Raw genomic sequence first — 14,280 nt, 5'->3', positions numbered from 1 at the left:
GACTTAGCGGGAATCCAGTCATAAGGATTAAAATGGATTAAAATGGATTAAAAACGTAACAATGGTGTTATAGAATGTTATGATAAGAATTTACACTTTCATAATCCCCACTGTAACTGATTGACCAACATTTTAGCATCAGATAAGAAATAAAAAACATAACTATACTATAATATAACCAAAATTAATTTAATTTCGTCAAATAAATAAAAAACATAACTATACTATAATAAAAATTAATTTAACTTCACCAATAAAAACAACTATTATATAACAAAATTAGTTCAATTTCGTCAAATACGACACCCTGTCTAAATACTCGACTAATGTCAATTCATCTTGCTGGTGTCTTCGTTTCAATTCCTCGAGCTGGCTTTGAATTTGAGCATATTTATATCTTTCCTTTGGTGGTTCCTGTCCCCCAGCATATTGGACGATTCTTATCTCATTAATATTTTGTTCTTGTTCCAAAAATGTGATCAATTCAAAAACATTAGGGTGGGCTTTCCAACTAGCTTCTTGACCCTTGAAGTATTACAATCCTTGGTGCTGCATTTCCAAATAGTAGTTTCATCTATTTTTCGTTTACTTACACGGTACATATAACCACCTGAGCAAAGATATCGTCCTCCGCGATTTGTAGGCACAAAGCTGAATTCAAGTTGTGCGTTTGCCATTGTAGAATATTATCTGAATTTTGGATAGTGTAACGAGATTTTATATCTTTAAAAATGACACTGATTGTGTGAGTGAGCGAATAGGTGAACACTACTTGGGTGATTTGATGATATTCATCATTAGTTGTCAATTGGTGAATAAAATTCAGAGTGAACATAAATTCATAAAATCTTTAACACCGTTAATTGGGTCCTAATAACAACATGTCTCTCGTCAAACGAAAGCCGACACGTCGATATCTGCGCCTTCGCGGGAAGGATTAATTTTGGTCACGGGAATACACCGAAATTTCATTGATTATCGCGCAGTTAAATCAAACGTAGACAGCTAGGTGTTTGTCAAACTCTTGTACACCCACACCAGCGAAATGTCTCCTGTACCCGACAAGTTGTAAAAAATCCATCCATCTATTCAAATACTTTAAAAATAAATGCGAAAACACTGTGAGAGCCCGAAAAAATCGACAGTAACTTTTATATTTGCATATTACTTCCATTAAGAACAGTATACAAAACATACATATACATCAATATACATGCATACAAACATTGCCTAATATATTGGGATAACATGATATATTTGCATAACTTTGACCGAGATTTAAGAATTAAATCGAGAATGTGCATAAATCTTAAAAGTTAAACCGTAATTAAAGGAAAGAGGGTCCCGTAAATCGGAAAGTTGAGATAAAACGATTCACACTAAATGTCGGCGTTTAATAACGAGAAAGCTATCTTGTAATTACACGTACAAGATAATTAGAATATCTTTCTTTTTTCATTTAAATGGTCTTCCATAGCTAACAAACAATTGCCTGCGATATGACCTCGGTTGAAGCGGACGTTAAATAAAGAAATTTCACACACACTAAAAAAACAAAACGGGAAACAATTTCTCTCTAAGCTATTTTATGACTTGCTTTCGCTGTTTTCGTTATAATTAATGCAATCCAGTGCCGGACTGGGCCTGCCTGTAAGCTCATTAAAAAGGTGGGCCTAAGTCTATAAAGAAAAAAGTAAAACCCAAAAGGGCCAAATTGACACGTTTCATAGAATCGAAATAGTAAGTGAATTTTTATGTTTTTATTTAGTCAATGGGGTCGGCCAGGGGATTTAATTATGTGACTGCATGACACCTGCACCAATATCACACGCATTGCCGTTAATATTCCCCACTTCCAAAATAACTTCAAACAAATGACATGAAATAGGTTGTAACCTCTTAATTTTCTGCCTTAATCGAATTAATGTAAGGGATGTGTGCTTTGAAGGGATATGTTGCTCGGACAGCGACAAGTATACGCGCTTCCTTAAATTCCAATTCTCAATAATTGGAGTCGCGGTGGCTAAGTGGGTGAGACGCTGGCTCGCAATCATGGAGGTTGCGCATTCGATCCCTGCGTTGGCCGAGAAAGTTCATTAGGATTTTCTGACGTGGTTTCCCCTTAATTGTCAGTGGGCCACAGGACTGCAAGGACCTGACAAAGACAGTTGTCTAGTCATTCGGATAGAACGAAAATCCCAGGTCACGTGTATAGGCTACATTGCAGTCGGAATTCGATATATGAGTGGCGTGCCGCTGTCTGGGCAAAATTTCCCTCATCGTACAACTGTGGCTTAAGGCCCGGCTTTATTAGCGCATTTGACGCAGAACAGTAGGACGTTAAACCCCATTTCATTTCATTTCATTTCTCAATATTAAGATACATAGATTTTATATTATGTATATAAAATGCCTGTATCTTCCTAATTCTTTTTCCCTAACAGTCGGAAAACTTGAAACACTAATTGTTGTCTGTCACTTGTGGTAGTATTGTGAAACAGACTATAATTGCTGCTATGGACGCTGTACCTGTTGACATTACAGGTGAATAGTGTGACGGCAGGAATGGTCGTGGTGTAAATATGTAACGGCTATATTTATGTTCACGGAAAGGATATTAAATTAAGAAGAGACACTGTAATTGGTTTAAAAAAAAATGGGGAACGCAAATGCCGTTTCAAAAGAAGTGAAAGTCCAAGGATTGGACAGAAAGTTGTATGAATTAGTCGACATGAAAGGGGGTGGGGAGCTGATTACGTTAATGAAGGAGGCAAAATCCACGAACGATTACACAAAAATAGATAACAGAATACAACAAATTGCCAAAGATCCAAATCATACATTCCTTTACACTAATGGAAAACGCATGCGAATTTCAGATTTGATCAGATATCGGAATAAAGGTAAAAGTAGTTTCAAGTCTCTAAACGTTAGAACGAAAAATACAGGGAATTCCTCGGCTAAAGATAGAGATGTCATTGGTAAGTATAGAGCTGTTTGTTTTAAAGGAGGTAAATCCCTAATATTTGGGACCTAGAAATTGACACAATTAAATGGGTATAAAGCAACACAATGAATATATCGATGGCTTAGAGCACAACTGTACTATGTCCATTTTTGGTGAAAATAAGATTTTTAGATATTAAAAATCCTTATTCCAGGGCGCTTGTTGTGTAAAAAGATACAAGTCCCCTGACAATTTAAAGCTGTCGAAAAGGCAAAATAACCATAAGTGTTATGTACTACCCACATATTTCTTTAGAGCACACATAGTCCATGTCCGGACATAAGTCTTTTGTGCATTTATTCTGGCAAAAAAGTGCGGACATAAGTCATTTGTACATCAATTTGAACAAAAAAGTACGGACATAAGTCATTTGTTGTGCACTACCCACATATTTCTTTAGAACACACATAGTCCATGTCCGGACATAAGTCTTTTGTGCAATTATTCTGACAAAAAAGTACGGACATAAGTCATTGTGGATCACATTTATCCAAAAATCAGCTTTATGCTGTGCTTAAGTTGAAGTGCATCTCTATCAGCCTATTTGAATTGATTCAAGCAATAATCTTTCCTGAAACCATATACATCCACTGATAACTTACTTTTTTATAGCTTATTGAAATCTTAAAATACGTTTTTTTCTCAAACCTTAAAAAATGGACATAGTACAGGTGCGTTCCAAGCCATCGATATATAAACTCGTTTCTGTTTTTACTCTAATTTCAAATCAGTTATGTTGGGCAAAATATGCCAGAAGTCTCAATCAAATGGCAATCTGTAATGTCTGGTTATTCCAGTCTGCGCCGATTGTATTTATTGCACATGTTCTCCAGATACGAGTATGGTTGCTCTCCAGATAAGAATATGGTGTCACCGTTTGACATGACTCGTGGAATATGTCTAGCCTCCTTCTTCGAGTCCCTTGTTACAAATGGCACTGAAACGCATTATGGTACACATTTGGTACCAATGGTAAAATGTTTATTTTGTATTAAATATTGGATATCAGAAGCCCATCGTTTCGCAGTACGATCACAGCATCGTATTGTTTTAAATTGACAAATAATTTGTGTTTTCAATGTCGAAGACTTAGTTTCGTTAATACAGGGAGGTGGGATGGATGGCCGAATGGTTAGCGCATTGTATCATTAGGTCTGTCATTGTGTCAACTGGCGCGGTTTCAATTCCTGGTTGTAGTGACAAGGAGTAGGCTATATATAAGGTCGCCTGTCCAACCTCGTGGATTTTCTCTGGGTCCATCGGATTTCTCCCACTGCTAAAGACCCCTACATGCAAGCAAATTATTGAAATAAAATTGAACCATATGTCAGTCCCAAATTGACCTAGTTTGTGTGGAGCGGAAGTTAAACCTTGGTTTTTCTTCCCATCTTGGTTTTTTTGTCCCATCCGAATTACTAGACAGCTGTTCTTGTCAGGCTCCCCGTCCTGCACCACTGACAAGGGGACGCCACGCCGTAGCGCCAGTGCCTGGGCAAAAATTTCCCATGTAGCAGACTGTATGCAAGTATGTCTGTATTCATTAGGGCAAAAAAGTAGGACATTAAACCACATTTCATTTCATTTAAAACCCATTTCATTTCATTTCATTAAACCCTATTTCATTTCATTTAAACCCTATTTCATTTCATGATTGTTCTTCCAGTTAGAAATCTTGTAATTCAGTTTTAGCCCTATGCAGTTAATCCCTTGGATTCATAATACACATGTTGCTACCATTTTGTTAACACAAGCTACAATTTTATGGATACACAATTACTGAGTTTAATACTAAGCAATGTTTCGACGAGGATACTCTGGTCTTTAGTATTAATATAAGTAATTGTGTATCTTGTGTTAATGTGTTCAGTTACTAAATGTCAATCAAAGAAGATACCTTTTTGTTGTTGTTGTATATTTATAAAAACCCAAAATATTTGAATATTTCAGATAAAGAGTCTTATCGGGAAGTTTGTTGGAGTATGGAAGAAAGAGGATCTGTTGGGGAAACCATTTTACATCTTTGTTTTTTAAATTCATCTAGAACACATGCTGATATTGCCAAACGTCTCATTAAGTTTTATCCTAAATTAATTAATGATATATATGCTGGGGATGAGTATTATGGTAAGAAAAGTTACTTTTAGGTTGAAATTTTTAATTTAGTTTACCCTTTATATATTTAAATATATGTAAGGGAGTAGAAGGGGCTCAGTATGACGCTGGCTCGTCAACTCCTGGAGTTGGCAGAAATAGTTCCGCAGGGCTTTCCTTATTGTTTCCCCTTGTCAGTGGTGCAGGATGGAGGGCCTGACAAGGAAGGGGTCCAGTATACACATTTGCGTGCATGTAAAAGAACCCTTGACAGTTGGAATTCGAAATAAGATTAGGCCACCGTCCTGGCAAAATTTCCCTCACACACTGTATAGTGTATGCTTTTCTTCATTATCCCAGTCATTGCTAAATAGTAGGACTTTAAACCCCATTTCATTTCACTTACATGTACATATAAGCCTATATATACATGTATGATCTGTAATCAGTGATCCAGCCCCTTAGTCACAGATCCACCGTGGCTCAGGTAGACTAGTATATCAAAACAGGTGGTTGAGTAATCAAATAGTAAGTGCAGGGGGACTGCACCACACAAAATTTACACAAAAACAAATACACGGACAAGACATCATACTCAGGAAAACACAAACAGACAATTAAAAAAAAAGTGAATGGATCCGGGGGCATACATTAGTCACTGTTGAGCTTCCATTAGTTTCCTCTCAGCAACTAATGATTCCTGCCAGAAAATATTGAAATGAAATGAAAATTTATTCTGGACCCGATCAATCTTCATGTTAACTAGGTATTAAACCAATCCTTATTCTTTTGCATGCTGGCCCAATCAGAGCAGAACAGTAAGACGTTTCATTTCATTTCATTTACCTTGACTTCGTTTTGTGAGAAAAGGGTGTTGCATTTAAGTAGTTAGAGACTTTGTGGTGTCACCCGTTATCTACACCACCCCCACGATCCGATAAGAATAGAGGAAGGTGCACTTTGAGGAATGAATATTGTACCTGTAGCTTCCTATGGCTATGTCCAAAAACCACAGACCAATGCCCTGGCCACCTCAACCCTTAATAAAACAGGGGTTGGATGGCTGAATGATTAGCGTGTACGCATTGTATCATAAGGTCTGTCATTAAGTCAACTGGCGTCGTTTTGATTCCTCTGTTGTACGTGACAAGGAGTAGGGTCGCCTGTCCAACCTTGTCGGTTTTCTCCGGGTCCTCCGGTTTCCTCCCACTGCTAAAGACCCCTACGCACAAGCAAATTATTGAAATGAAATTGAACCATATGTTATTCCCGAAATGACCTAGTTTGTATCAAGTGGACGTTAAACCCCATTTCGATCTCTCTCTCTCCCTTAATAAAACAATAACTTGGATGTTTTTTTTTTCAGGAGAAAATGTATTACACATGGCTATTGTTAATGAAGATCCTGCCATGGTGAAGTTTTTATTAGATAATGGTGCTGATTGTCGAGCTAGAACTTGTGGGAACTTTTTCTGTCCAGATGATCAAAAGACCTCAAGGACAGATAACCCCTTTCATGAGTGGATAGACGTCTGCCAGAAAACAAACTACGAAGGGTAGGTCTTATTTATCAAAACTTCTACTTCTGAAAATAATTAGATTTGAATTTTTGTTTTATACTGTAGCTTAATGTTTCTAGTGGGACACCCACAGTTCCATGCCAAGAACTCACCGCAACAAACCGTTTCATTGGCTAATCCCTCACATCAACCAGAACGCGGGTTATATAACAACTCTTCCAGACCCTAGTGTAGTAAAGACAAGTAAAACGAAATTTTGACATATAAATAGCGAAACAAAATGTACGTGACAGGGACCAGGGTAGTCTGTCCAACTTCGTGGGTTTTCTCCATTGTCCTCCGGTTTCCTCCCACTGCTAAAGACCTCTACACTCAAGCAAATTATAGAAATAAAATTGGACCATATGTTAGTCCCGAAATGACCTAGTTTGTGTCGAGTGGACGTTTAACACCATTTCTGTCTATCTCTCCCTCCTATGTCAATTGTGCAGAATGGGGTGGTGGGCTGGTATGGAATATTGTCTTGTCTTCAGATATTTAAAGACAACCTGTTGTAGTTCTACACCCTTGACAGTTGTAATTCTACAACCTTGACAGTTGTAATTCTACACCCTTAATTCGATGAAAAGTAGGTGGAAACACTATTATCTGTGCAAAATGTCCCTTACAGCACCCTCCCAGGGTGTTGGCCGAGAAAGTTTATCAGGATTTTCCGGCGTGGTTTCCCTGACGGAGTGTCTGACAAGGACAACTTTTTAGTCGTTTAGATGGGATGAAAAACCATGGTCCCTTGTACACATTGCTATGCACATAGAAGATCCCTAGGCAGTTGGAATTCGATACAAGAGTTGGCAGTAGCACCACTGTCCGGTCAAAATTTCCCTTTTAGCACACTGTATAGCGTATGCCCATCTTCATTAGCACGTACAGTCAGAGCAGAACAGTAGGATGTTAAACCCCCCTTTCATATCATTTCATGATATTTATAATGTGTGGATAAGCATACATAATTGCTAAAAATGTCAAAAATAAATTTCATATGTTATTGGATGATAGCATTCGTAGATCTAATCTTTAAGTGGCATTTAGCCATTGAGAAACACATTAACACAACACAATTTTAATGGGAAACAATCACTGGTTTTATTCTAAAAGCAAGACGTTTTGACAAGTATCCTCTTATCGTTATCAAACAGTGATTGTTTCCCATAAAAATTAGGGGAAGTTAGATGGTCAAATGGTTACCACGTGCGCACTGTATCATAAGGCCTGTCATTGAGTCAACTGTCGTGGTTTCGAATCCCCGGTTGTACGTGACAAGGAGTGGGGTAGCCTGTCTAACCTCGTGGGTTTTCTCCGGGTCCTCCAGTTTCCTCCCACTGCTAAACCCCATTTCTCTCTCTCTCTCCATAAAGATTATATTCTGTTGATTCGTAGATCTATTTGGGAAAGCATTTCATCAATTATGCCCATCTTGTTTTCCAGCCATGTATATTTTGGAGAATATCCACTGGGGTTTGCAGCGTGTTTGGGACAAGAGGAGTGTGTGAGGCTATTAGTTGCTAAGGATAAATTAAATAATGTTCATTTAACTCATTTAACGAATCTACAAGATGCTAATGGTAACACAGTATTGCACATGCTCATTATTCACGATAAAAAGGTTAGATTATATATATAACTCATTTTAAATATGTCAGCATTTAATGTGGACGTATAATGCCGTCACCCACAACGCAAACCATCCAAGATTTCTTGTGAACAGTCTATGCACTGTATGTATTAGATACTTTTGGCAAGCGGAATTTTCCCCATCCGTATCGCGTATCTGTATCGTTTACATGATACGTTGCGTCAATGTAGTTTTTAGAGTTTGGCAGAATTATCGTGCCGCGTACATATGGATAGCTGAGCTGAGCTTAGTTCTATTACAACATGATGGCAGTTAGTGATTAGTCTACAAATTCCTGAAAAGAGTAAACTCGCTTGACAGTCACTGAGCTATTTAAAATTTAGAAAACATATAGTGTCGAATCTTATTAAAAATCTGCGACTTCGACTCGACAGCAATTTTTGGTTTCACTAATGTATTGTTTCAGAAAGTATATACCCCTTTTACAGATTTGCAAGGTCCCACCTCCCTTTATTTATCATGTAGATCAACAAGCATGCAGACAGACAGACAGGAAAAATATGAAAATTCTGCGAAAGGCTCATCAAAACTAATGATTAAATTCCAGTCTTTATCATGGTTAAAATCACATCAAATAAACACCTTTGTGTTCTAGGATACACATAGATTCATAAAAATGCTATGATACAACATTTCTGTTGTATCCGTGTGCCGTATCACGTATGAGAAATACACACGCATTGATGATGTCACACACGCAAAATTAATACGGATACGCGATACGGACCAGGAATTTAAGCTTGCCACAAATCTTTCTTGTTCTTTTGGTTGTAAGGAGGAGTTCTATAGAAATTAAAACTTGATAGTACTTATTGTTTATTTTGGCATAATGGCAAAACAATATTGAAATTGTTTCATTCTAAACTATCAAGGGGGTTTGGATGGCTGAATAGTTAGCACGTGCGCGCTGTATCATAAGGTCTGTCATTGAGTCAGTTGGCGGGGGTTTTGATTCCCTGGTTGTACGTGACAAGGGGTAGGGTCGCCTGTCCAACCTCGTGGGTTTTCTCCAAGTTCTCTGGTTTCCTCCCACTGCTAAAGACGCCAACGCGCAAGCAAATTATTGCAATAAAATTGAACCATGTGTTAGTCCCAAAATGACCTAGTTTGTGTCTAGTGGACGTTAAACCAAACCCCATTTCTCTCCCTTTCCCTCCCAATTTAAGATTTAGACTTTGCTGCTGGTGGGAGTATTTTTTTTATAGATTTTTTCACAAATTACACGAGGTAAATTAACCAGTAGAAATGTATTATAAATTTTCTGTGTTTCTATATAAAAGTAATTAATAAAACACAATTGCTACTCTTAAAGATTTCTTTATAATGTTTTATATTTTATTGAGTTGAGTTTGAAATATAAAGATAATACTGCACTGCTTACATTCTTTTATATTTACACATTCACTTTTAATATAGTTTACCACATCACTAATCAGATATGCTGTTCAGACATTGATATTTAAACTAGTTTAAAGATACATTATGTAAGATTTAGATGAAGGCTGTCCATTTTTACTATAATAGTTCACAAATAGATAATGAAAACTGAATATATTGAAAATTTCATTCAAAATACTCTATTCTGAGTGAAATTATGAATTTGGAAGATGTACTGTAGATTGTTTATTATCGTAACAATGAAATCACTTGGCACACCTCAGCAGATTCCAGTATACCTTACATCTAGGCTAGGCTGTATGACAAAATCTGCCATTGGAACTACTTTCAAGGTCCAGATTACCAACGGCGTTGCCCATGACGATGCTGTTGAAGAATGTTTTATAATATAAAGCTTTCAAAGTCTGAAGCTGTTTTTCTTTCAAGTTTATCCAATTTTCTTTAAATTCTACACACTCTTTGAACGACGTAATTTTGAGAACTTCTTTCTAAAAGCAGCAAGTTTTCCTAATAAGTAAACTGGCAATTGTATAGATGTAGGTACATATCACTTACCTTTATATAGCTGAGGCTAGATGTGGAGTACCGGAATCTGCCGAGGTTTACCAAGTGCAGTGGAATTGGTCAAAAGAGACTTAAGTCGATTGATTATCCATTTGATTGTTTTTTAAATCTCGCTGGCATTCTAATCCATTTAAATCTCTGCCATCTCTCTAGAAAGTTGATTATATAGGCTTGTCATATGAATAAATGTCTAAATAATATTTTATATATTATTTGAAGCCAAAATAAAGACCTGCTATTGGCAGATTTAGCTCTTACATAATGCATTTTTAAAACACTGATGTTTTTAATCCAGTAGGCGGGGGTGGGGGTGGGGTGGATGGCTGAATGGTTAGCTAGCCCGCTCTGTATCACAAAGTCTGTCATTGAGTCAACTGGCGTGGTTTTAAATCCCCGGTTGAAATTCTAGTATTTTGTTTAAAATATTTATAAAATGCGAATACATAATTTACATCCTCTGGCTCTCAAAGCATGAGAAGGTCGAATGTCTGTCATTGAGACAACTGGCGGGGTTTCGATTCCCCTGTTGTTCGTGACAAGGAGCAGGGTCACCTGTCCAACCTCATGGGTTTTCTCTGGGTCCTTCGGTTTCCTCCCACTGCAAGCGAATTATTGAAATAAAATTGAACCATATGTTAGTCCCGAAATGACCTAGTTTGTGTCGAGTGGACGTTAAACCCCATTTCTCTCTCACTCTCTTTTAATCCAATAGAGAAATGAATTTAGACCCTTTTGGTTAAAAGTTAATTTAACATGGGCACAAGTTATCATTCAGGAAGAAAACTGTGTTCCCAAAGCTAAACAATACCTTTAAAGTTAAACTGGTTTAAAGATTGCAAAAGTTTTATATAAACTAGTTTAACATAAGCATCTGAACAGCATATTAGTTCACTTATATGTTTCAAGGCTTATAACTCATTTGGAATATACAGCTCACTATTCTATAGAATACAATTACTGCTTATTACAAGTTGAGCAGCGTTTAAAATTTACTGATTTAGAGTTGATTGGTAGCATAATTTGAAGCTTTGAGACGAAATGTTTTTATGTAAAATCCCAGTTTCTGTGTTTTGTCCAAGTGAACCCTGGTTGTTACCACAGATAGATAGAGACTATGTATTTCTCAAAAATGTTCAAGGCTGAGGGAAGAGAACCCTCCAGCCCCCCCCCTCCTTAAAAGATACATTATCTAAGGAACCTGGCAAACCCCTCCTGCAAATATATCTGACTTTGAAATGGTATGAAATAGGGTTTAACGTCCTACTGTTCTGCTCCGAACTGGGCTAATGAAGACAGGCATACACCGTACAGTGTGCTATGAGGGAAATTTTTCCTGAACAGTGGCATTACGGCCTACCTTATTTCGAATTTCAAGTCAGATTCTTTTATATGCACGCCAATGTGTACTAAGGACTCTGATTTTTCGTACGATATATATACGTTAGTCCTACTTGTGTTAAATGGACGTTAAAGCCCATTTCTTTTTCTCTCTTAGAAGGGTTGCATACAACTCTAAGTGCACTAGTAATAGATGTTGTGATTTTGTATGTTTTTCACTTACTAACAGGGGGTTACAGGTGTAAACAGACAGGTTTGACTTTTATTCTAATATTTCTACCTTTATTAATACAGCATGTGGTGTATGGGTGCTATCCTTTAATATTTATATCATATAAAAACAAATTTTTTATGTTATTTTAGAAGGTATCCTTTATTTTTTATTGTTAGATTCATAGAAAAAACAATTTTACTTGATTTATTTGTTTTCTTCAAAATATTTACATTATTTCTTTAGTTTAAAGATACATTATGAGAGATTAGATAAAGAGCTGGCTGTTCGCACTATAATAGTTAAAAACTAGATAATGTAAAGGGAATTTGCTGAAAATTTCAGTCAAATTGATCCACTCTGAACCCAGATTTTAGCGATTGAATTTTCGGCCTAGCCTCAATCATTATTACTACGGTACGATAAACAACATAGTCTTGAGTATCCATTTCATGATTAAATCTTGAATGGAAGTCGAACAGCTAATCTTAACCTAATCCAATAAATATCGCAGGCTAGCGATGATATCGAGAGTTGATTATGGTCTGGATAAGTTAATAAATGTCTAATTAATGATTTAGATAACATTTCAGGCCTAAAGAAAGACCCGCAATAGGCAGATTTAGCTCTTGCATAATGTATGTTTAATACAAAAATAAATTTAATTTGATGCTGCCCTGATTTTACCCATGGATGTACCAATAACCCCAGATACTTACATCCCCTCCTGTAAACCTTCCCACAATCCTTTATAATAGACATTATTGTATGTTTAGCATGACATTAAAATCGTGATATTGCGTGTAAGGTATATATCGACATCTACTGCAATATGTCAGTATTTACTGACATCTGCTGCAATATGTCAGTAATATTTATTGATATCTACTGCAATATATCATTATTTAATGATATTTACTGCAATACGTCAATATTTACTGATATCTACTGCAATACATCAGTAGTGTATCTGATTCTCTATATTTATTCCTAGGAAGTAATTGATTATTTTTCAGTGTTTAATCAAAAACAAGTCACATTGGGTGCTTATGTGGAACTTTTCATATCACATCACTTAATTAAAATTAGTTGTATTTGATTAACATTTTTTGAATATCATTAACACATTTTTCACTATTTAGCACATTTTAACACTCTCATATCATTTTCTAGCACATTTTATAGAAACTAAAAAATTTTGTTAGTATTATTATTAATCAGATTTTTTTTTCATATTTTAGGAAATGTTTGATCTTGTGCACAGCCTTGGAGGAGACTTGAGTATAAAAAACAACCAAGGTTTAACTCCTCTAACCCTAGCAGCAAAGTTAGCTAGAAAAGGCGTAAGTTTCGTATTTTTCTTTAGAATTTTTTTAAGGTAATTGATCTTGTTGAAATGGAAAAGAGCCTTTAGTTTGATTTATTGTAAAAATGAAATGAAATGAGGGTTTAACGTCCTACTGTTCTGCTCCAACAGGGCTAATGAAGACGAGCATATGCCATACAGTGTGCTATGAGGGAAATTTTGCCCGAACAGCGGCACTATGGCCTACTATTATCTCGCATTCCAATTGTCAAGGAATCTTTTACATGCACACCAATGTATACACAGGACCTCGTTTTTTTTTTGTCCCATCCAAACGACTAGACAGCTGTCCTTGTCATGATCAGGTCCTTCATCCTGCACCACTGACAAGGGGAAACCATGACAGAAAATCCAGATGAACTTTCTCAGCCAGTGCAGCGATCGAACAGGTACGTGACCTCCTGGCTAGCGAGCCAGTGGCTTACCCACTTAGCCACCGATTAATTGTAAAAGAAATGAAATGGGGTTTAACATCCTACGTTTCAGCCCTGACCAGGCTAATGAAGAGAGGCTAAATGCTATTACCGAAATTTAGTGATTCTGACTATTTCGTCAATTTCCGAGCTGTATATTATACAGTATATTGTAATATTTTAGATGTATGTTTTATTAGAGATATAGATAGCTATATATTATATGTTGTTATATTTTAGATGTATGAACATTTATTAGAGATAGAAAGAGCTGTATATTGGAAGTATGGTAATGTCACATGTGCTGGATTTCCTCTACAAAACATAGATACAATCTCAACAAATGGTGAAATTAATCCACAGTCGGCTCTTAATCTCATTGTCTATGGGGTAAGATATGTTTGTCTCTGACTTTTTTTATTTTCGGGAAGACAATCACGACGTTTCTACAAGCAATCTGATTAAAATACTGATCTTCATTTCGTTCTGTTTGTTTATAATTTCGATGGCCTACACTACATGAAGATCTGAACGGCTGTAGTGGAAGGTCGCATCAGGTGTCATACAAGTCTACAGAGTAAGATATGTGTCTCTGTCTTTTTTTTTCGAGCTGTATGTATTTGGTCCTACCCACTGAATTGATTTGGATAACAGTGTTACTTTCTTTGCATGGTATATT

The 14,280-nt window shown here is 36.5% G+C and overlaps 1 protein-coding gene across 1 annotated transcript; it reads left to right on the top strand.

The window, feature by feature from the left end:
- The first annotated feature begins 2,527 nt into the window (after positions 1-2,527).
- On the top strand, positions 2,528-11,870 carry LOC126812540 (transient receptor potential cation channel subfamily V member 6). The gene is made up of 5 exons (XM_050538999.1): positions 2,528-2,981; positions 4,955-5,131; positions 6,465-6,654; positions 8,104-8,281; positions 11,841-11,870. The coding sequence occupies exons 1-5, from the start codon at positions 2,657-2,659 to the stop codon at positions 11,868-11,870; spliced, it is 900 nt and encodes a 299-aa protein (XP_050394956.1). The 5' UTR covers positions 2,528-2,656.
- Positions 11,871-14,280: the final 2,410 nt, after the last annotated feature.

The sequence above is a fragment of the Patella vulgata genome, chromosome 1 (assembly GCF_932274485.2).
Source record: "Patella vulgata chromosome 1, xgPatVulg1.2, whole genome shotgun sequence".
In the NCBI taxonomy this organism is placed as follows: domain Eukaryota; kingdom Metazoa; phylum Mollusca; class Gastropoda; family Patellidae; genus Patella; species Patella vulgata.
Note: the sequence above shows the minus strand (reverse complement) of the source record. Positions and strands in the feature narration are given on the sequence as shown.